Source organism: Crotalus tigris, unplaced genomic scaffold (assembly GCF_016545835.1).
Source record: "Crotalus tigris isolate CLP2741 ecotype Arizona unplaced genomic scaffold, ASM1654583v1 scf7180000017536.10889498, whole genome shotgun sequence".
In the NCBI taxonomy this organism is placed as follows: Eukaryota; Metazoa; Chordata; class Lepidosauria; order Squamata; family Viperidae; genus Crotalus; species Crotalus tigris.
Window position 1 is genome coordinate 10,602,353 of NW_024096460.1, and position 24,617 is coordinate 10,626,969.

At 46.6% G+C, this 24,617-nt stretch overlaps 1 protein-coding gene across 14 annotated transcripts in view; it reads left to right on the forward strand.

The window, feature by feature from the left end:
• The first annotated feature begins 18,010 nt into the window (after window positions 1-18,010).
• Window positions 18,011-24,617, forward strand: part of KCNQ2 (potassium voltage-gated channel subfamily Q member 2) — a 117,551-nt gene continuing 110,944 nt past the window's right edge. For all 14 annotated transcript variants that reach the window (XR_005557610.1, XM_039350057.1, XM_039350996.1 and 11 more), the window contains exon 1: window positions 18,011-18,780. Coding sequence is in view for 13 of the 14 variants with exons in the window: in XM_039350057.1 (XP_039205991.1) it covers window positions 18,482-18,780 (299 nt within the window). In the remaining variant the exon portion in view is untranslated. The remainder of the gene's footprint in view (window positions 18,781-24,617) is intronic.

Here is a 24,617-nt window from a genome sequence, read left to right on the forward strand (position 1 = left end):
GAAGCACTAAGAACAGGCACATCCACACTGACAGGGCTAGCCACTTATAGATAAGCAGAGAACACACCCCACTCTCCTCTAGCACTGATGATGTTCCCTAGTTTGGTAATGAAACATCTGCAAGAAAACAACCAAGCTCAGAGAACACCAAGGACCCCACAGTTTTCCTCCTCCTCCTCCTCCTCCTCCTCCTCCTCCTCCTCCTCCTCCTCCATTCCACATATCCACTCCCTTCTAGCACTGATGATGTTACCTAATTGGGTAAGGAAATGTTTACAAGTAAAACAACCAAACTCAGAGAGCACCAAGGACCCCACAGTTCTCCTCCTCACTCCACACACCCCACTCCCTTGTAGCTTGGATGATGTTACCTAGTTGGGTAATGAAATGTCTGCAGGAAAAAAGCCAAGCTTAAGAGTTATTATTATTAACCCCAGAGTCCTCCTTCTTTTTCTTCTCCTCCTTCTCCTCCTCCTCCTCCTCTCAGACACCCCACTCCCTTCTAGCTCTGATGATGTTACCTAGTTGGGTAATGAAATGTCTGCAGGAAAAAAATGAAGCTTATTAGAGAGTGTATTAAGAACCCCAGAGTCAATCTCCTCCTCCTTCTCAGACACCCCACTCCCTTCTAGCACTGATGATGTTACATAATTCGGTAATGAAATGTTTGCAAGTAAAACAACCAAGATCAGAGAGCTCCCAATAAGACAGTGTTTCTCAACCTTGACAATTTTAAGGCATTGTGCACATGCCTTAAAATTGTCAAGGTCGAGAAACACTGCAATAAGATAACATCAGTGCTAGAAAGAAGTGGGGGGGGGAGGAGGAGGACTGTGGGCCAATAGTCCTCCCCTTCCTCCCCCATAACCCTCACTCCCTGTAGTCGGCTGATGAAACATCTGCAGAAAAAAAAATCATGCTCAGAGAGCACCAAGGACTTCACAATTCAACCCTGAGCTACGAATATTCTCTTCCACCGGTACTCTTAATCCTGGGCTTGCACAATTTTATTTATTTATCAGATTTACTTGCCCATCCATCTCGCTGCTGGAGCAACTCTGGGTGGCTGACTCAAAATACAATTTGAAGGCTAAGCTCACCCAGAACGTAGCTTTGCACATCCAGCTAGAATGCAAACATGCCAAGGAAGTGAATAGCCCCCTCTGAAGTGTCTGCAGGGGGAGGGGTTAAAAAAGGTCAAGATGGTGGCTAAAACGGCATGTGAAAAGGGGCAGGGCTTCCATCACCTGCTGGTGGCTATCATCTGGACCAGGAGTCTTCAGACTTGGCCCTTTTTTGACTTGTGGAGTTCAACTCCCAGAATTCTGGGAGTTGAAGTCCACAAGTCATAAAAGGGCCAAGGTTGAAGACCCCTGATCTGGACATTTTAAGTTTTCTTTGCAGGCATCTGACTCCTTAACTGATAGATTCCCTATTCTCACAGCCACCATGTAGGTTTTCTCTAGAACAGATATCCCCAAACTTGGCAACTTTTAAGACTTGTGGACTTTAACTCCCACAATTCCATGGTTGGTTGTGGAATTCTGGGAAGTGAAGTCCACAAGCCTTAAAGTGGCCAGGTTTGGAGACCTCTTTTCTAGTTGGGCCCTCACAACCCTAATGAGCTCCAGGGTTTCGTTATCCTCTGAGTGTTCACTGATTCGGGTACCTCAGATTAGGATGTTCAGACAATACATTCTCCTTCCTCTTTTTGACCCAGAGAAGTACATCATGCAAACAAGGGGGTCGGTCTCTTATCCCTACACCAGGGATGGCGAACCTTTTAGAGAACGTGCCCCAAAACTGCCCCCATCGCTGCTCTGCCTGTCCACTGGCCCACCCACCACCTCCATGGCACGCCACCGATCACCCAAGTGGACCAGCAGCACCATGATGGCCATGCCCTCGCGTGCCCTGCAGCATCATCTGCGCACAACGGGGTGCAAGCGCAAGGTCTTGTCCCCGCTGCCCAGCTAGCATGTCCTTGGCTGTGCTGCTTCATGTGGGCCGCGCCCGGGGGCAACTCTCTTCCGGGGGGGCTGCTGGGCAAGAGGGGGCCATGGGAGGAGGTGGGGCTGGGGCTGGGGTGACGGCGCATGTGTCCACAGAGAGGGCTCTGGGTGCCGCCTCTGGCACGCATGCCATAGGTTTGTCACCACTGCCCTAGACACACATGGGAATGACCTATGGAAAAGTGGAATGACCCATCTCCAGAAATCTCGCTGGAGGTTTTCAAGAAGTGATCGGACAACCGTTTGTCTGGAATGGGATTCCTGCTTGAGCAGGGGGGTGGACTAGAGGACCTCCAGGGTCCCTTCCAACTCTTGTTATTCCGTATTCTGACATTCATAAATTTGAAATACTACCCAAGTCCTCAACGCTTTAAGGCCAGGCTGTCTTGTGGGCACTCTGAAGGTCAAGAGGAGTCTAGAAAACCTGAGAATGCATTCCACCATCTGCCAGAGATGATCTTCCATGTGACATGTGGATGGGATCCTGAATATCCAGATAGTTAAGCTTGTTCCTAAAGTGAAAGGCAAGAAGTTTTAAAAGTCTGCGAAAAACCGGAAAGATGGCATCAGAAGCCTGACACAAGCTGCTTTCCGACCCTGTTATGTGTCTGTGAGCATTCAAAGTTACCATAATTAAAATTACGTTACAGAATAGAGCTGGAAGGGACCTCGGAGGTCTTCTAGTCCAACCTCCTGCACAAGCAAGAGAACCTTTACCAGGGGTCTTCAAACTTGGCCCTATTATGACTTGTGGACTTCAACTCCCAGAATTCCTCAGCCAGGCACGCTGGCTGAGGAATTCTGGGTGTTGAACTCCACAAGTCATAAAAGGGCCAAGTTTGAAGACCCCTGCCCTATACTATTTTTCTGTCGAGTCTCTCCTTAAAAACCTCCAGTGATGAAGCACCCACAACTTCTGGAGGCAGGTTGTTCCACTGGCTAATTGTCCTCACTGTCGGGAAGTCTCTCCTTCATTCCAGGTTGCTTCTCTCCTTGGTTAGTTTCCATCCGTTGCTTCTTGTCCGGCCTTCAGGCGCTTTGGAGAATAGCTTGACTCCCTCTTCTTTGGGGCAGCCCTTCAGATGAAAAACTGAATGGCCAGATCTTAGGAAAATCACAGAACCAACTGCCATTTCACACAAGATGGTGCTGTTGGGGCATAAAAGAGGCTCTTAGAACAGGGGTCTTCAAACTTGGCCCTTTTGTGACTTATGGACTCTGCCTGAGGAATTCTGGGAGTTGTCTGAAATGGTATAGGGCAGGGGTCTTCAAACTTGGCCCTTTTATGACTTGCGGACTCGAACTCCCAGAATTCCTCAGCCAGCGTGCCTGGCCGAGGAATTCTGGGAGTTGAAGTCATAATAGGGCCAAGTTTGAAGACCCCTGGTATAGGGTTTCTTGCTTGTGCAGGAGGTTGGACTAGAAAACCTCCAAGATCCTTCCAGCTCTATTCTATAACGTAACTTTAATTAGTGTAACTCTGTGTGTTCGTCGTGTGTGTGTGTGTGTGTGTGTGTGTGTGTGTGTGTGTGTGTGTTTGTGTGTGTGTGAGAGAGAGAGAGAGGGGGGGGAGCTTTTTAGCTATTGATTACAATACAACTCAATGGCTCCATCGTGTGGTTAAGAAAGGGAATTTGACCTGCCACAACTCTAGTGAATTCTGCCAGCTTTTTCTAAACTGGCGTCTTCCAGTGCTGATGGTCTATTCCAGTGATGGCGAACCTATGGCACGTGTGTCACAGGTGGCACGCAGAGCCCTCTCTGTGGGCACGTGCATCGCCGCCCCAGTCCTAGGCCTTCAGCTGGATTTTATCAAACCTTTTCGCTTTAGGCCTCTGCCGCCGTGTGTAAAAAAAAAAAAAAAAGGTTCAATAAATCAATCAATTTCAATTTTCCGCAGGGGAAAAAAAGATCTCACAAAGTTGGAATTGATTGATTGAACTTTTTAGTCCCACCCAGTCTGCCGTTACCACCGCAGCCACGCCCACCCAATGGGCCACGCCCACCCAAATGGCCACACCCACCCTCATGGGCCATGCCCACCCGGCACCCGACGATACATAAGTGGGTTTTGGGTTGCAGTTTGGGCACTCGGTCTCTAAAAGGTTCGCCATCACTGGTCTATTCCATTTATGCACCCATCGCCATATTAAAAATGTCTGCTTTCTAACTAACTAACATACCTGGGCACATATCTACAATTCAGTCCACACAGAATCGCAAGGGTGCATTGAGGTCTAATAATAATCCCCAAATCATGTTCCTATTCTCCAAATTCTGTTTCTTGAATGATTACATATGTAGGTTCATAGCCTGGATTCTCAATTAAATTTGGCGAAGCTCTGTTTGAAACCACAGAGAGCTCGTGGACCTTGTCGTTGTTCACTTATTTATTTGGTTTTATTACAAATCCTTCTCTGTTACTTCAGTCACTCTAAAGGACTAATAGCACAACAGAGAATGCAGCTAGTCCTCGGGTTACAACCATTCCCTTAGTACCCATTTGTCACCGAAAAAAAGTGACTTACAACTGATCTTCACACTTATGACCGTTGCAGCATTCCCCCGTGGTCATGTGATCAAATATCAGGAACTTTGCAACTGGCATGTACTTACAGTGGATGCAGCATCCCTGGGTCAGCTGATCACTGTGACCTTCCAAGCGAGCTTCCGGCAGGCCAAGTCAATGGGGGAAGCCAGATTCACTTAATGACTGCACGATTCACTTCACAACTGCAGCGATTGGCTTAACAACCAGGGCGAAAAAAGGTCAGAAGACTGTGTCACGTGACTCACTTTACAACCGCCTGGCTTAGCAATGGAAATTCTGATCCCAATTGCGGTCATACGTCAAGGAGAGCCAAGGTGGCGAAGCAGTTAGAGTGCAGTACTGCAGGCCACTTTAGCTGACTGTGTTCAGCAGGTCAGCAGTTCAAATCTCACCGGCTCAAGGTTGACTCAGCCTTCCATCCTTCCGAGGTACGTAAGATGAGGACCCAGATTGTTGGGGGCAATGTAAATATATATATACATTGCTTACTGGTGTACACCGCTTAGAGAGTGCTTGCACTTAAAGCGGTATATAAGTCTCATAAAATAAAATAAAATAAAATAAAGGACTACCTGCCCATGAGCCACAAAAAGAATTAAACTTATATCACCAAAACAATAAACACTGTAAGTATAAATACATCGTTAGCATTATCTTCATCCATTTCCTTGATGAAAAGACTCCTTAGCCTCCGTAGCTCAAAAGCAGTGACTGTGAGAGGGACCTTGGAGTCCTAGTGGACGATCACTTGACTATGATCCAGCCGTGTGCAGCAGCAGCCAAAAAAGCTAATACAATCCTGGGTTGTATAAACAGAGGCTTAGAATCAAGATATTAGTACCGCTTTACAAAGCCCTAGTAAGATCACACCTGGAATATTGCAGCCAAAAAAGACGTTGAGAGTTTGGAAAAAATTCAGAGAAGAGCAACTAAGATGATCCAAGGCTTGGAGGCTGAAATATACGAAGAACGGCTGCGGGACTTGGGTTTGGCTAGTCTAAAGAAAAGAAGAAACAGGGGCGACATGATAGCAGTATTCCAGTATTTGAGGGGCTGCCAAAAAGAAGAGGGAGTCAAACTATTCTCCAAAGCACCAGAGGGCAGGACGAGAAACAATGATTGGAAATTGATCAAAGAGAGAAGCAACCTGGAATTAAGGAGAAACTTCCTAACAGTGAGGACAATTAACCAGTGGAACAGCTTGAATTCAGATGTTGTGGGTGCTCCATCACTGGAGGTTTTTAAGAAGAGTCTCTAGACAGTTACTTGTCTGAGATGGTAAAGGACAGTGATGGCGAACCTTTTAGAGTGCCCCAAAACTGGTCCCGCCCCCGCTCCACCCCATTGCCCCGCCTCTGCTCTGCCCCCTCCATCCCCTGCCCCGCCTGCCCACAGGACCACTCACCGCCTCCAGGGCCTCCTGCAGATCGCCCAGGCAGCCCAGCAGCGCTATGGCGGCCACACCGTCTGCCTGCGCCCTGCGGCATCAACTGCATGATGGGGTGTGAGGGCAGAGTCTTGTCTACGCTGCCTGGCTGCCATGTCCTTGGCTGCACTGCTCCGTTTGGGCCATGCTCGGGGGGCTTGGGGGCGACTCTCCTTCAGGAGGGCTTCTGGAGAGGAGGGGGTTGCGGGGGCAGGGGAGGCTGGGACAACGGCATGTATGCCCATAGAGAGGGCTCCAAGTGCCTCGTCTGGCACCTGTGCCATAGGTTCGCCACCAGTAGTATAGGAGCTCCTGCTGGACTAGGAGACCTCCAAGGTCCCTTCCAGCTCTATTCTATTCTATTCTATTCTATTCTATTCTATTCTATTCTATTCTATTCTATTCTATTCTATTCTATTCATTCCATTCCATTCCATTCCACTCCTTTCTATACTCTATTCTATTCTATTCCACTCCATTCCACTCCATTCCACTCTCCACTTCCATTCCATTCCATTCTATTCTATTCTATTCTATTCTATTCTATTCTATTCTATTCTATTCTATTCTATTCTATTCTATTCTATTCTATTCTATTCTATTCATTCTATTCGCTCCGCTCCGCTCCGCTCCGTTCCGTTCCGTTCCATTCTATTCTATTCTATTCTATTCTATTCTATTCTATTCCATTCTCCACTCCACTCCACTCCACTCCACTCCACTCCACTCCACTTCTATTCTATTCTATTCTATTCTATTCTATTCTATTCTATTCTATTCTATTCTATTCTATGCCATGCCATGCCATTCCACTCCACTCTACTCTACGCTATGCTAAAGGAACCGGAATGAACGGAACTGAAGCTGTTATCTTGGGGCGAGAGGGGGAACCCCCCCCCCCACTGAATAAGATGAGCAAAGTGAGACTTGGTGAAGACAGAAGCCTTTTCTTTTCTTTTCCACAGGGAGATCCACTCCATTTCTCAACTTTCTGGGTTTAGACAAAGACCTTTTCATTTTCTCGGACTTTTTCAATGGCTCTTTAATGCTTAATGGAATTAATTTCCAGCTGCTTTTATCTGCCTTTCCTGGCTTCTTTGTTTTAAGCTGCTTTCTGTCCATGCCTCATTTTAAGGGCACAAATCTGCCCATTGTGGGTCCTTTCAGCTGATGGCTCTTCGATACTTCTCGGGTTGAAGAGCCACTTTAAAACAAATACGTTGGAGGATATGCTAGAAATTCTACTTTGTTGTTGTTATTCAGTTGCCAAGCCGTGTCTGATTGGTTTTGCAGACTTTGAAGTGACGAACGCACTGAAAAAAGTGACTTATGACCGTTTTCCACACAACTGTTGCAGAGTCCCTATGGTCGTGGGGATCTAAATTTACTTATTTATTTATTTATTAAAATTTATAAACCGCCCCACTCCCGCAGGACTCCGGGCAGCTAACAATAAAAACACAATGTAACTTAACAAGACAAACAATACAGTAACATTCATCCAGGGGTCAGATTTTATAAACCCCAGGCCTGCCGGAAAAGCCAGGTTTTAAGCAGCTTGCGGAAAACCAACAGGGTGGGAGCGGTCCTAATCTCCGTGGGGAGCTGGTTCCAAGACGTGGGCGCCATCACAGAGAAAGCCCTCCCCCGCGGCCCCGCCAAATGGCACTGCTTGGCCGACGGGACCTGAAGGAGGCCCAGCCTGTGGGATCTAACCGGACGAAGGGAACTATGAGGTAGTAGGCGGTCTCGCAAATAGCCTGGCCCTGAGCCATATAGGGCTTTAAAGGTAATGACCAACACCTTGAATTGGACCCGGAGACCAATAGGCAACCAGTGCAGCTCGCGGAGGATAGGTGTAACGTGGGTGTACCGAGGAACACCCGCTATCACTCGCGCGGCTGCATTCTGGACCAACTGTAGTCTCCGAATACTTTTCAAGGGTAGCCCCATGTAGAGCGCGTTGCAGTAGTCCAGGCGTGAGGTGACAAGGGCATGAGTGATGTGGCAACTGACTCATATTTATGATGGTTGCAATATCCTGGGGTCACGTGATCCCATTTTTGTAACCTTCTGAAAGCAAAATTAAAGGGGAGGCCAGATTTACTGAACCATGTTATTAGCCTGAGTGAGTTTTGTCCCATTTTACGACCACTCTTGCCGCAGTTGCTAAGTGAAATCCTGCAGTTGTGAAGTTAACAACCCGGTTATTAAATGAATCTGGCTTCCCCATTGACGTTGCTTGTCAGAAGTTTACAAAAGGGGACCACGTGACCCCGGGACACTGCCACTGTCCTAAGTCTGAGTCAGTGGCTAAGTGTTTGAATTTTGATGTTGCAACTGTCATAAGTGTGATAAATGGTCAAAAGTCACTTTTTTCAGTGCCGTTGCAACTTTGAAAAGTCACTAAATGAACTGTTATAAGTCGAGGACTACCTGTACAATTTGAAGTTTCCAGGTAGGGAATATTTATAGAGAAAGAAGTTATTTGTGTGAATGTGTTTTGAAGCATTTATCTTTAGCAAATTCCTTTGACGGCACCAACTAAACCAGGGATAGACAATCTTGGCTCTTTTATGACTCATGGACTTCAACTCCCAGAATTCCTGAGCCAGCCACGCTGAGGGAAAAGGGAGAGGTTTCCAAGCTGAGCCATGCTGGCTCAGGAATTCTGGGAGTTGAAGTCCACAAGTCATGAAGGGGCCATAGTTCCCCCATGCTGGCTCAGGAATTCTGGGAGTTGAAGTCCATGAGTCATGAAAGAGCCAAGGTTGCCTACCCCTGCACTAAACCAACTAGCCAACTAAAACCCAAATCTTAAAGGTTTTGTTTTGTTTGCTATTCTTTGGAAAAAATGCACTTTTCAGCTGAAAAATTATTTAGGCTGGCCATGAAATGATCTTTGCGATTGAACGTGTAATCTTGACTTACAACCATTCTTTTTGTGACTGTTCAAAATTAGAACGGCACTGAAAAATGGGATTTATGACCATTTAACACACTTACATTTTGTAATTTTTTTTATTTATGACCGTTGCAGCACCCCCACGGTCACGTCGTCAGAATTTGGATGCTCGGCAACTGACTCGTATTTATGACTGCTGTAATGTCCCAGGGTCATGTGATCCCCTTTTGTGACTTTCTTACAAGCAGTGAGGAAGCCACTTAACAACCATGTTACTAATTTTACTAATTTAATAACTTCAGCGATTCGTTTAAAAAAAAGTGACAGGAAAGGTCATAAAATGGTGCAAAACCCACTGAACCGCTGTCTCGTTTAGCGGCATAAATTTTGGGATGCAATTATGGTCATACTTTTGAGGACTATTTGTGCCTCTTTTGTTTGCCTATTGGCAGGTCAAATTGTTGGTCCAAGCTGGTGACAGGCAGTGCCTGGATAAAATTATCCTTGAATCTAAAATTCTTCTCATACCATCTCCACAGAAGGCACGTTTTGTTTCTGGGCTGCTTCTGATTGGCGGGCACTTCTAAAATATTCATCAGGACCTTAAGAATATGGAAGCTATTTGTAGCCATGCTGAGCTGGGACAATTTGATCCTCCATTGTCCTTTTATTGGCAAAGCAGATACTATTGACAAGGTGAAAAAGCAAAAATGTGTCTTGAAGAGCAGTGGTTTTTTTTAGGAAGGGGGCCTCTTCTGCCATATCAAGAGAAGGAATTCTGGGAATTGAAGTCCACACACTTGAAGTCAAGTGATCAAGGTTGAGAAACAGTTAAAACATAGCCTCCTTTTTGCAAAAGAGGCAGGCATTTTTTTTTTTTTTTGTCAAGCTAGTGAAGCCCACTAAACAAACTGGAATGGCATTAAGTTGCTGTATGTCATGAAATGAACTTGTAAAAATTCCATATACAACCTATCTGATTGGAAAATAACCCTACGATTTAAGCATCCTGCTTTATTTTTAGAACATATTCTTTTGGCCAAGTTTTAAAATCAGCTACAGGTTGTCCTTAACTTATAACCATTTGTTTAATAACTGTTCAAACTTACAACGGCACTGAAAAAAATTGATTTATGACCATTTTCTCCCACTCACAACCATAGCAGCATCCCCGTGGTCACGTGATCAAAATTCAGACGCTTGGCAACTGACTCACATTTATGACGGTCGCAGTGTCCCGGGGTCACATGATCCCCTTCTTAAATGCTTTTAATTATGACCGCTCCTTACTAGCACTGAGAGCATCAAATACACTAGAATCCTGCTCCTCCTCCTCCTCCCCAACTCCACACACCCCACTCCCTTCTAGCACTGATGATGTTACCTAGCTGGGTAATGAAATGTCTGCAAGAAAACCATCAAGCTCAGAGCGCATCAAAGTCTCCTCATTTCATCCCTGAGCTACAAATATTATCTTTTATTGATACCTAGTTCCTCTAGTTGTTCATCATACAATTTAGCCTCCAGCCCTGATCATCTTTTATGCTCTTCTCTGCTCTCTTTCCAAGGTCTCAGCATCTTTCTTTAAGTTTTCTCAAGCTTCTTGTTCTTTGAATCTTTCTGGAAAATCAGCAGTATGAAATAACTCTGGAGAAAGAAAAGGGGAAGCTGGAAGCATTCCAGGTGAATAGAGATTACGAGGATTTAATAAGGAAGCAAAACCCAGGGCACCAAAGCAATCATCAGAAAGTGCCATAGAGATTTGATTTTATTTTCGTTGTGCTCAAAGCAAAGGCCATTCCCTCAGAATGCAGTTGATGTTGTTCATCCGTGTGTGATATGCCATACGCTAAATAAATAATGCAATGCAAATTTTCTCTGAGATTTCGTTCCTACTTCGGATCGCTCACATTTTCTGCCTGAATTCCATGCTCTATTACTCCTAAGCTCAGTATCCATATACAGATAGTCCTCGACTTACAACACTTCCTTTAGTGATGATTCAAAGTTACAACAGCACTAAAAAAAGGGACTTATGACCGTTTTTCACAGTCACAATCTTTCTAGCGTCCCCGTGATCACGTAATCAAAATTCAGATGCTTGTTAACTGGTTCATACTTACGACCGTCGCAGTGTCCCCAGGGTCATGTGATCCCCTTTTATGACCTTCTGACAAGAAAAGTCAATGGGGGAAGCCAGATTCACTTAACAGCCGGTCACTAACTTATCAACTGTAATGATTCACTTAACAACCTAGGGCTGGAAAGGTTGTAAAATGGGACAAAACTCACTTAACAAATGTCTCACTTAACAACAGAAATTTTGGGCTCAGTTGTAGTCCTAAGTCGAGTCAACTTGCAACACCCCTTTAGTGACCATTCAAAGTTAATAACAGCGTGAAAAAAAGGTGACTTATGATCAATCCTCACAATTACAACCACTGCAGCAACCCCCACAATCACACGATTCAAATTTGATTGCTTGGCAATGGCATATGGTAGTATGACAGTAACTGTGAGAGGGATCTCGGAGTCCTAATGGACAATCCCTTAAATACGAGTCAGCCGTGTGCTGCAGTTGCCAAAAAAGCCAACACAGTGTTGGGCTGCATTAACAGAGGGATAGAATCAAGATCATGTGAAGTGTTAATACCACTTTGCAATGCCTTGGTAAGGCCACACTTGGAATACTGCATCCAGTTTTGATCACCACGATGTAAAAAAGATGCTGAGACTCTAGAAAGAGTTCAGAGAAGAGCAACAAAGATGATTAGGGGACTGGAGGCTAAAGCATATAAGGAATGGTTGCTGGAATAGGGTCTGTCTAGTTTAACGAAGAGAAGGACGAGGGGGGACATATAGCAGTGTTCCAGTATCCCAGGGGCTGACCCAAAGAAGAGGGAGTCAAGCTATTCTCCAAAGCGCCTGAAGGCAGGACAAGAAGCAACAGATGGAAACTAATCAAGGGGAGAAGCAACCTAGAACTAAGGAGAAACTTCCTGACAGTTAGAACAATTAACCAGTGGAACAACCTGCCTCTAGAAGTTGTGAATGCTCCAACACTGGAAGTTTTTAAGAAGAGACTGGACAGCCATTTGTCTGAAATGGTATAGGGTTTCCTGCTTGAGCAGGGGATTAGACTAGATGACTTCCAAGGTCCCTTCCAATATCATCATCACCATCATCATTATTATTATTATTATTGCCCCTTTCCCAGCCGGCTTCCAACAAGCAAAATCAATTCGCTTAATAACCAGGTGATTTATTTAACGAGTGCAGTGATTTGCTTAACAGCCACAGCAAAAAAAAAAAAAAAAAAAGGTCATAAGGTCCTGCTTTGGGCGGGACTCGAAGCAACCGCCTTGCTTATCAAAGGAAATTCTGGTTCCAAATGTGGTTGTAAGTCAAGGACTACCCTTATATATTCTTTCTGGCTTTAAAACCACTTAAAATAGAAAACCTGGGTGCCCCATTTGCTCAAACCACCCAGCTGTGTGTGTGTGGGGGGGGGGGTGTTTTCATTAGGAAAAAGAGAAAGGCGCTTCTCTCTTTCAGCCTTGTTCCTACAGCTCTGATTGAGGAGGAAAACAAGTTGCCAGTGAATTCCACTTAAAGGCATAAATTGCTGCTTCACTCTGCACCTTCTTCCTTGGCCAAGTCCCTCCTGGTGGGAAGAGAAGAAGCCTTTTTATTTGCCCGTTTGGCAACTGAGAAAGTTTCATGGCGCCGTTTACCGACACTTCCTGGCAATTCCCAGCGCTCTGTCTGGGCCATTGCAAAGCACAACTTCAATCCGCTATGCTGTATTGTATATTTCTCTTCTGTGATGTGCAAAGTGGTTTGTTTCCCCCCGCCCCCTCACTGGACAATCAGAGCAAAATCGCTTAAATATTTTTTTCTGTGCCTCACTAGAAGAGAATGTCTATGGCTCAGGGATGAACAGTGCGGTCCTTGGTGCTCTCTGAGCTTGGTGGTTTTCTTGGAGGTGTTTCATGACCCAACTAGGTAACCTCACCAGTGTTAGAAAGGAGTGTGGTTTGCAGGGAGGAGGAGCAGGAGCAGGAGCAGGATGAGGAGGATGAGGAGGATGAGGATGAGGAGGAGGACGACGACAATGACAACGACGACTTTAGGTCCTTGGTGCTCTCTGAGTTTGGTGGTTTTCTTGGAGATGTTTTATGACCAAACTAGGTAACATCACCAGTGTTAGAAAGGAATGTGGCTTGCAGGGAGGAGGAGGATGAGGAGGATGAGGAGGATGAGGAGGATGAGGATGAGGAGGAGGACGACGACAACGACAACGACGACTTTGGGTCCTTGGTGCTCTCTGAGTTTGGTGGTTTTCTTGCAGACGTTTCATGACCAAACTAGATAACATCACCAGTGTTAGAAAGGAGTGTAGTTTGCAGGGAGGAGGAAGAGGAGGAGGAGGAGGAGGAGGATAAGGACGAGGAGGACGAGGACGACTTTGGGGTTCTTGGTGCTCTCTGAGTTTCATGATTTTCTTGCAGACGTTTCATGACCAAACTAGGTAACATCACCAGTGTTAGAAAGGAGTGTGGTTTGCAGGGAGGAGGAAGAGGAGGAGCAGGAGCAGGAGCAGGAGGAGGAGGACGAGGAGGAGGACTGTGGGGTCCTTGGTGCTCTCTGAGTTTGATGGTTTCTTCATATGTTTTTGTCTCCAAGTCTTTAATCATCTCAGTTGCTCTTCTCTGCATTTTTTTTCCAAAGTCTCAACATCTTTTTTGTAACGTGGTGACCAAATCTGGATGCAGTACAAGTAGTCTTCCACTTACAATAGTTCATTTAGTGACCATTCAAAGTTGCAACAGAGCTCAAAACATGACATGATCATTTTTCACACTTACGGCCTTTGCAGCCTCCTCCTGGTCATGTGATCAAAATTCGGATGTTTGGCAACTGACTTGTACTTATGACGGTTGCAGTGTCCCGGGTTCATGTGATCCCCTTTTGTGACCTCCTGACAAGCAGAGTCAATGGGGAAAGCCAGACTCACTTAATAATCATATTCCTAGTTTAATAACTGCAGTGATTCACTTAACAACTGCAGAAAGTGTGGTCGTAAAGTGGGGCAAAATTCACTTAAGAAATGTCTTGCTTAGCAACAAAAACTTGGGGCTCAATTGTGGTTGTAAGTTGAGGACTACCTGTATTCCAGGTGTGGTGTTACTAAGGTATTATAAAGCCTTCCAACTGGTCACATGAAAAATTTGGGCTGTTGTGGAGGGGTTGCTGCTGTTCCAGCTATGCCCCGCCCCCTGCCTATGCCCCACCCCTGCCAATGTCCCGCAGACACTGATGCCATGGGCTAGACAGGAACAGCCCGCTGGCCGAATGTGGCCCGTAAGCCATAAAATGCCCAGCCAGACCCTCCCAAGTCGCAGAATGGAGATTCCGCAGAAAGTCGTGGAGAATGACAGGGCTAAAAATCAGGTGGCACTTCCAGATCCAGATAGACAGGGAGGTACAATACTAGCCAATCAACCAGACATCATGGAAGCAGACAAGGACCAGTAGACAGCGCTGCGGATGGAGGTTGCAGAATGGACCTGATGCAGCAGAAGCTGCATAGGAAAAAGATCCAGAAAAATATCTCCCAAATGTAGCCCTATGCAGCAAGCAGCAGCTTTGAATGCTACCGACTGCTTCTTCTATGGCCCCTTTATCTACATCAGTCCAGTTATTTGTGTCCGTCCGTCTGTCTGCCTCCCTGCCTGCCTGCCTGCCTGCCTGCCTATCTATCTATCTATCTATCTATCTATCTATCTATCTATCTATCTATCTATCTATCTATCTATCTATCTACCTATCTATCTATCGGTGTCTGTCTATCTATCTATCTATCTATCTATCTATCTATCTATCTATCTATCTATCTATCTATCTATCGGTGTCTGTCTGTCTGTCTATCTATCTATCTATCTATCTATCTATCTATCTATCTATCTATTGGTGTTTGTCTGTCTGTCTATCTATCTATCTATCTATCTATCTATCTATCTATCTATCTATCTATCGGTGTCTGTCTGTCTATCTATCTATCTATCTATCTATCTATCGGTGTCTGTCTGTCTATCTATCTATCTATCTATCTATCTATCTATCTATCTATCGGTGTCTGTCTATCTATCTATCTATCTATCTATCTATCTATCTATCTATCGGTGTCTGTCTATCTATCTATCTATCTATCTATCTATCTATCTATCTATCTATCGGTGTCTGTCTATCTATCTATCTATCTATCTATCTATCGGTGTCTGTCTATCATCTATCTATCTATCTATCTATCTATCTATTGGTGTCTTCTATCTATCTATCTATCTATCTGTGTCTATCTATCTATCTATCTATCTATCTATCTATCTATCTATCTATCTATCTATCTATCTTACCAGAATCTGTCTGTCTATCTATCTATCAGTGTCTGTCTATCTATCTATCTATCTATCTATCTATCTATCTATCTATCTATCTATCTATTGGTGTCTGTCTATCATCTATCTATCTATCTATTGGTGTCTTCTATCTATCTATCTATCTATCTATCTATCTATCTATCTATCTATCGGTGTCTGTCTATCTATCTATCTATCTATCTATCTATCTATCTATCTATCTATCTTACCAGAATCTGTCTGTCTATCTATCTATCAGTGTCTGTCTATCTATCTATCTATCTATCTATCTATCTATCTATCTATCTATCTATCTATCTATCTATCTGTTGGTGTCTATCTATCTAGTAATAGTAGTAAAGTTGGAAGGGACCTTGGAGGTCATCGTCCAACCCCCTGCTCAGGCAGGAAACCCTACACATTTCGGACAAATGGCTGTCCAGTCTCTTCTTAAAAACTTCCAGTGTTGGAGCATTTACTGCTTCTGGAGGCAGGCTGTTCCACTGATTAATTGTTCTCACTGTCAGGAAGTTTCTCCTTAGTTCTAGGAGAACTTAGTTCTCAACATCTTTTTTACATCGTGGTGACCAAAACTGGATGTAGTATTCCAAGTGTGGCCTTACCAAGGCATTGTAAAGTGGTATTAATACTTCAAGTGATCTTGATTCTCTCCCTCTGTTAATGCAGCCTAGCACTGTGTTGGCCCTTTTGGCAGCTGCAGCACACTGCTGGCTCATATTTAGGTGATTGTCTACTAGGACTCCGAGGTCCCTCTCACAGTTACTACTATTGAGTATCTATCTATCTATCTATCTATCTATCTATCTATCTATCTATCTATCTATCTATCTATCTATCTATCTATCCAGAATCTGTCTGTCTGTCTGTCTGTCTATCTATCTATCTACCTATCGGTGTTTTCTGTCTGTCTACCTACCTATCTACCTACCTACCAGTGTCTGTCTGTCCGTCAGTCTGTCAGTCTGTCTGTCCGTCTATCTATCCATCTATCTATCTATCTATCTATCTATCTATCTATCTATCTATCTATCTATCTATCATTGTCTCTCTTTCTCTCCCTCCTTCTGTTCCTATCTTTATCTCCCTACCATTGTCTACCTATCTGACTCCTGATAGATAGATAGATAGATAGGCAGACAGACAGATACACCGACCAATTTATGCACCTGGTGTATGTACGTGTCTGTCCTACAAAAGCAACCCAAGTCTTGGCATAAAATTCTTCTAATTTAGGAATCGCGAGGACTACGACTTCCCCAGGCCTTCCTCTTAAAAACCTCCACTTCATCTTTCTTTTCCCCATCCGAGGCAGGAAGTGTTTTAACCGTAATTGCTTGGCTGGGTTTCGATTGGGTAGCGTTTCCCCAGCTCCGGCATTTCCAGGTAAGTGGACTCCCCCTCCCAGAATTCTCAGCAGAGGGCCTGCCGGCTGTGGATTTTTGGAATTTGAAGTCCCGCCCACCTGGAAACAGGTTTCGGAAACCCCACGCAAGTGAGACCCCCCCGATATTTCTGCCAGTGGGCAAATTCTCTCCGGAGCCAACCAGTGACCGCCTCCTGCTTCTGCGACGCACGTGTGGTTGTGAGATTCTCTTATCAGCCCCCCTCCTTCCGATTTGTGGGGAACCTGCTTCTGCCACCCCCTCCCTTTCATTCCGCGGCTTCAGTGAAAGCTTCCCATTGGCAGACGGTCTGCCACCCAAACGCACCTTCGCTTTTGGGAGACTCACGCGTCACCTAGTTACCGAATTAACCCTTGCTTTGGGTTCACTTCTCGCATGAGGCATCCTCCCCCGCCCCCTCTTAACCAGAGAAGTGGGGTTCGCAACACACACGAAACCACTTAAAAAATCCAAAGTGGGATTTACACGAACCAGATTTAGGCTTTTTCGTTAAAAAAAAATCTCCAAGATCGATAATTGCCCTGTATCTGTCTGTCTCTTTCTTCCTTTCTCTATCATCCGTCCACCGATCTCCCCCTCTCCATCCCTCCACCCACCCGCTCATCCATCCATCTCCCCCTCTCCGTCCATCCATCCATCTCCCCCTCTCCATCCATCCATCCATCCATCCATGCACTCACCCACTCATCCATCTCCCCATCCATCCATCCATCCATCCATCCATCCATCCATCTCCCCCTCTCCATCCATCCACCCACCCACCCACACATCCACCTCCCCCTCTCCATCCATCCATCCATCCATCCATCCACCCACCCATCTCCCCCTCTCCATCCATCCATCTCCCCCTCTCCATCCATCCATCCATCCATCCATCCATCCATCCATCCATCCATCCATCCATCCACCTCCCCCTCTCCATCCATGCATCCATCCATCCACCCACCAATCTCCCCCTCTCCATCCATCCATCTCCCCCTCTCCATCCATCCATCCACCTCCCCCTCTCCATCCATCCATCCATCCGTCCGTCCATCTCCCCGTCCAACCATCCACCCACCCATCATCCATCCATCCATCCACCCACGCACCCAGCCATCCATCCATCTTCCCTCTCCATCCATTCATCCATCTCCATTCATCCATCCGTCCGTCCATCTACCCACCCATCCCTCCCTCCCTCCCTCGATCTTAATCTCAATTCTGCAATCCTGCGCAAACCCATCTGCCAATATATTGGAACTGGACTGCCGCCCCACAGAAGCAGAAGAGTTAGATCGCGGCCTCTGGGAAGGAGGTGCTTATTTATTTATTTATTCCCGCGAGTAGCGTGCGTGTGTCCGGGAGCGGGGCAGGTCACCTGCAGCCCCAGGGGTGGTGCTCCTCCTCCTCCTCCTCCGATCACACGTCGCCCCCCCCTCGCTCCACACCTTCAGCGAGCGGCGCGGGAAGAGTTAACGGCGGGCGCGGGGGGCCCCGGGAGGAGCTGCGCAAAGCAGGCGGAGGGGAGGCCGGGCAGATTGCGGGCGCCGCTCCTCGCCTCCTCCGCGCTGCCGCCGCCGCCACTTTGGCCCAAAGCGACTCAGCCGTCGCCGCAGTCCCGCCCGGCTCTGCCGCTGCCATGCCGCTGCCTCGCTCCGGCCCCGGGCAGCGCCTCTGCCCCGCGCGGCTGCCCGGCTCGCGCCCGCTCTGAGCCCACCATCGGCCTCCGCGCCGCCGCTGCCGCCGTCGCCGCCGCTGCAGGATGGTGCAGAAGTCGCGCAACGGGGGCGTGTATCCGGGCAGCTCGGGCGAGAAGAAGGTGGGCTTCGTGGGGCTGGACCCCGGCGCCCCCGAGTCCTCCCGCGACGGGGCCCTGCTGATCGCCGGCTCCGAGGGCGGCGGCGGCGGCGGCGGCAAACGCGGCTCGATCCTCAGCAAGCCCCGCTCGGCCGTCAGCGGGAAGCCGCCCAAGAGGAACGCCTTCTACCGCAAGCTCCAGAATTTCCTCTACAACGTGCTGGAGAGGCCCCGCGGCTGGGCGTTCATCTACCACGCTTACGTGTGAGTAAAGGCAGCCCCGGCCGGCGGGCGGGAGAGCGGGCGAGCGGGGAGGCTGCGGCGCGCCCGGCCCCAGCCCAGCCCTGCCCTGGCCGGCTATCCGCAGCCTCCCGCGCGGGGGTCGCTCTCCAGGCGCACCGCTTTCGCCGCTGCGGCCGCCTCCTTTTGGAATTCGGAACCTGCGTCCTGCTTCTTTTCCAGAGAATCCTTCCTTCCTTCCTTCCTTCCTTCCTTCCTTCCTTCCTTCCTTCCCTTCTTTTCCACACTTCTACCCTCCCATCCTCCCACCCTCTCCTTCCTTCCTTCCCTCCTTCCCTCCTTCCCTCCTTCCTTCCTTCCTTCCTTCCTTCCTTCCCTTCTTTTCCACACTTCTACCTTCCCATCCTCCCGCCCCCCTCTCCTTCCTTCCTTCCTCCCTTCCCTTCCCTTCCCTTCCCTTCCCTTCCTTTCTTTTCCACACTTCTACCCTCCCTCCCTCCCTCCCTCCCTTCCTTCCTTCCTTCCTTCCTTCCTTCCTTCCTTCCTTCCTTCCTTCCTTCCTTCCTTTCCCTTCCTTCCCTTCCCTTCCCTTCCTTTCTTTTCCACACTTCTACCCTCCCTCCCTCCCTCCCTCCCTTCCTTCCTTCCTTCCTTCCTTCCTTCCTTCCTTCCTTCCTTCCTTCCTTCCTTCCTTCCGTTCCTTCCTTCCCTTCCCTTCCTTTCTTTTCCACACTTCTATCCTCCCATCCTCCCACCCTCTCCTTCCTTCCGTATTTATTTATTTATTTATTTAGGAGACTTGTATACCGCTTTAAGTGCAAGCACTCTCTAAGCGGTGTACACCAGTAAGCAATGTATATATATATTTACATTGCCCCCAACAATCTGGGTCCTCATTTTACCTACCCCAGAAGGATGGAAGGCTGAGTCAACCTTGAGCCGGTGAGATTTGAACCGCTGACCTGCTGAACACAGTCAGCTAAAGTGGCCTGCAGTACTGCACCCTAACTGCTGCGCCACCTCGGCTCTTCCTTCTTTCCTTCCTTCCTTCCTTCCTTCCTTCCTTCCTTCCTTCCTTCCTTCCTTCCTTCCCTCCTTCCCTCCTTCCTTCCCTTCCCTTCCCTCCTTTCTTCTCCACTTCTACCCTCCCATCCTCCCACCCTCCCTCTCCTCCCTCCCTCCCTTCCTTCCTTTTTCCTTCCTTTTTCCTTCCTTTTTCCTTCCTTCCTTCCTTCCTTCCTTTCCCTTCCCTTCTTTTCCACACCCTCCCTCCTTTCTTCTCCACTTCCATCCTCCCTCCCTCCTTCCTTTCTTCCCCACTTCCACCATCCCACCCCCTCCTTCTTTCTATCTCTCTCCTCTCCTTTCTCCATCCCTTCCTCCATCTCAGCTTTCTCTCCTCCCTCTCTCCTTCTTCCTTTACTTCTTCTCTTCTTCCCTCCCTCCCTCCCTGAATTCCAGCTTTTTCCATCCCTCCTGGCCTCTTTACCTTCATCCCTCTCTCAAGGGGATTCCTTGGGGATTTCCCTTGCTTGCAAACATCCCCCATCCCCTCTGCCATCCCTGCCAGCTTCTTCCTCCATCTCTTCCATATTCACCCTGTTCCATCCCCTTCCTCCCCTTATGTCTGTCTGTGCTTTAGGAGCCAAAATGCTCCCCCTTCACAGTTGGTATCCCCCACTATTCTTTTCTTTCCCCCCCCCCTTCCCTCCATAGGCAGGTAGAAGGGCCGTTTAGCCCTTTCCAACTTCAGAGGGGGGAGCTACCATTTCAATCCTGGTTCTAGGAAACTTGGCTTGCTCCCAAAGGATGCGTGTTTGCAAAAACCCTGGATTACTACTTGGTCCACAGCTGAGGGGAAACCAAGAAAGGGAAGAAATAAATAAACAAGGAGGGAAGGAAAAAGTAGGAAAAAAAAAACATCGCATTGAATAAAGAAATCTGAGAATAATGTTTTACAGCAGGGATGTCCAACCCTGGCAACTTTAAGACTTGTGAACTTCAGCTCCCAGAATTCCCTAGCCAGCCAGCAATTTCCCCTCCACAAGTCTTCTCCAGCGTTGGATATCCATACTTTACAGTAAAATGAATAATCAAGCAGTGACCTTAAATTAAGGATTGCTGTAGGCAATTTATGCAAACCTAAATTGGAACCCATTGCTTGTGGAGTTCAGTATATTTCTGGTCATGGGGCCAAATTGCCACAGTATAAGTAATTTCTGGAAATCTACTCAAAGTCCCTACCAGCTAATCTAGGGCTGACATACGTGGCTTTAAGTAGAAATAGTGGTCAAACACAAGGCCTGTGTTCACGGACAAAACACTACCTTAAACCTTTGGAAGAGAATCTCTGTAGCTCAGGGTTGAACTGTGGGGTCCTTGGTGCTCCCTGAGCTTAGTTATTTTCTTGCAGACGTTCCATTACCCAACTAGGTAAGGTCATCAGTGTTAGAAGGGAGTGGGGGACATGGGGGGAGGGGGAGGAGGGAAAGGAGGAGGGAGAGAAGGAGGAGGAGGAAGAGGAGCACTGTGGGGTCCTGGGTGCTCTCTGAGCTTGGTGGTTTTCTTGCAGACGTTTCATTACCCAACTAGGTAACATCATCAGTATTAGAAGGGAGTGGGGAGGAGGGAGAGGAGGGGGAGAAGGAGGAGGGGGAGGAGAAGGAGGGGGAGGAGGAGGAGGGGAGAAGGAGGAGGAGGAGCACTGTGCGGTTCTGGGTGCTCTGTGAGCTTGGTTGTTTTCTTGCAGACGTTTCATTACCCAACTAGGTAACATCATCAGTGTTAGAAGGGAGTGGGGAGGAGGGGGAGAAGGAGGAAGGGGAAGAGGAGGGGGAGGAGGAGGAGGAGAGGAGGACTGTGGGGTCCTTGGTGCTCTCTGAACTTGGTTGTTTTTCTGCAGACGTTTCATTACCCAACTAGTTAATATCATCAGTGCATCCTTCATACTGATAATGTTACCCAGTTGGGTAAGGAAAACAACCAAGCTCAGAGAGCATCACAGGAAAGTTTGCTGAAGGGGCAGCCGTATCCTTGGTTTGTCTCAAAAAATGCTCGACTTGGTTCCTGGGTGCTCTTTATCTTTCATCTTTGTTTATTTATATTTATTTAAATCTGATCTTTGTTATTTCTACAAGTAACTCAATGTGGGGAACATACCAAATAATGCTTCCTTCTATTTTTCCCTACAACAACCCTGTGAGGTGGGTTGGGAGGGGAGTGGGGACTGGCCCAAAGTCACCCAGCTGGCTTTCATGCCTAGGATGGATCTAGGACTCAGAGCCTCCTGACGATTGGCCCAAAGTCACTCAACCGGCTTTCATGCCTAAAGCAGGACTAGAACTCACAGTCTCCTGGTTTCAGGCCTGGTGCCTCCAACATTGGATCCAACTAGCTCTTGTATTAGAATGCTCAGGAAATGCTAAACCTTTAGAGCAGGGGTCTTCAAGCTCAGCCCTTTTATGACTTGTGGACTTCAACTCCCAGAATTCCTCAGCCAGCATTGCCTGTTTGCGCTTCTACCTACAAGTATGGCCATGGAGTAAGTATATTTTACTAGGAATTTGAAATAGTAGCTATTAATGGAAAATATTGCATCTTGAGGATTCCTATCAGTTAGTTTTACAGATTCTTACTTAAATTACAATATCTTATTCAACTTGAATATCATAGAAAAATCATTTAGTCTTCCTTCCTTCCTCCTCCCCTGCCCCCCCTCCCTCCCTTCCTTCTTTTCCTTCCTTCCTTCCTTCCTTTCTCCCTCCTCCCCTCCCCTCCTTCCTTCCTCCTTCCTTCCTTCCCTTCCTCCCTTCCTTTCCTTCCTTCCTTCCTTTCTCCTTTCCTTTCCTTTCCCTTCCCTTCCCTTCCCTTCCTTTCCTTCCTTCCTTCCTTCCTTCCTTCCTTCTTCCCTTCCCTTCCCTTCCCTCCTCCCCTCCCCCTCCCTCCTTCCCTCCTCTTCCTCCCTCCCTCCCTCCCTCCCTCCCTTCCTTCCTTCCTTCCTTCCCTCCTCCCTTCCTAGATAACCTTAACAAAACATGCTGATAATTTCAGTACCCTCTGTTTTCATATCCAATTTGTGGTCTCCTGCTTGCAGTGATGCCAAGATCCATTTGGGGCTGTTACGGGCTGGATATCTGCCAGTTTGCAAAGAGTGTTCCAGAGAAATGTTTTATTAACTAATTCCAAGGAAGTTGTTATTCCTGAAGAAAGAGAAATAAAATAAAATAAAATAAAACCCCCCTAAACTCAGGCTGGACTCTGCATGCGGCAGAGGGATTCGACTGCAAAGCTTTTAAAGTAGTTCAGTGGAAAATATTTTAAAAGCTTTGCAGTTTAAGCTGCAATTCTTTAATCGGAGACAAAAGGACGGTCAGCTACTTGCATGCCAGATGCTTTTCATTGCACAACAATACGGGTGGTCCTTGACTTACAGCAGTTCATTTAGTGACCATTTGAAGTTACAACGGCACTGAAAAAAGTGGCTTAGGACCGTTTTTCACGCTTATGACCTTTGCAGCGTCCCCATGATCACGTGATCAGAATCCAGATACTTGGCAACTGACTTGTACTTAGGACGGTTGCAGTGTCCCAGGGTCATGTGATCACCTTTTGCTACGGTACTTTCTGACAAACAAAGCCAACAGGATCAAAATTGGCAACTGACTCACATTGATGACCGTTGCAATGTCTCTGGGTCATGTGATCCCTTTTTGCAACCTTCTGAGGAGCAAATTCAATGGGGAAGCCGGATTCACTTAACAACCCTGTTACTTGTTTAACAACGGCAGTGATTCGCTTAAAAACCGGGGCAAGAAAGGTCGTAAAATGGGGCAAAACTCCCTTAACTGTCTCTCTTAGCGACATAAATTTTGGTCGTAAATCGGTTGTGGTCGTAAACCGAGGACTATGTACGGTGCTTCCGGGATGGAGGAGTTGGGAATGATAAGGTGGGGGAAATCCATAAAAGCTGTAGATCTGCTCTTGTATATTTTATTACATCACTGTAATAATTGTGCATGGGTTGAAAATATATGGAGTGGAAATTTTTTTTCCTTTCACAGGTGTGAAGGAACATATTTGGTTTTGCAGACTGAACCATCTGGTAGAATCCAGTTTTCAGAGTTCTTGATGAAAACAAACACACAACCAAACATTGCAATCCTAAGAACATCAGATGACGGGTGTTAGAAACTTCCTAACAGTGAGGACAATCATATTCTACTCTACTCTACTCTACTCTACTCTACTCTACTCTACTCTACTCTACTCTACTCTACTCTACAATCTGTCCTATTCTATTCTATTCTATTCTATTCTATTCTATTCTATTCTATTCTATTCTATTCTACTCTACTCTACCCTACCCTACCCTACCCTACCCTACCCTACTCTACTCTATTCTATTTTGTTTATTCTATTCCATTCTATTCTATTTCTATTTCTATTCTTATTCTGTTTATTCTATTCTATTCTATTCTATTCTATTCTATTCTATTCTATTCTATTCTATTCTATTCTATTCTATTCTATTCTATTCTTCTGTTCTGTTCTATATTGGGAGAAAACTCACCTTGGTTCTAGCACAGTTTTTCTGAAGATATGTGGACTTCAACTCCCAGAATTCCCCAGCCAGCATGGAGAAAAGAATCCTAGGTTCACAGCATGTCTTAGCTCTTTAATTCTATCATTATCTTAACACAGCACGTGCAACTAGGTTACTTAGAAATCCATTCAAATATTCTGAGTTGAGGATTCCTTAATGCTCTGAGGTTGATTGTTTGCTTGCAGACATTTCACTACTCAGCTAGGTAATGTCATCAGTGCCAGAAGGGAATGGACAGATGAGACAAATGAGACAGATG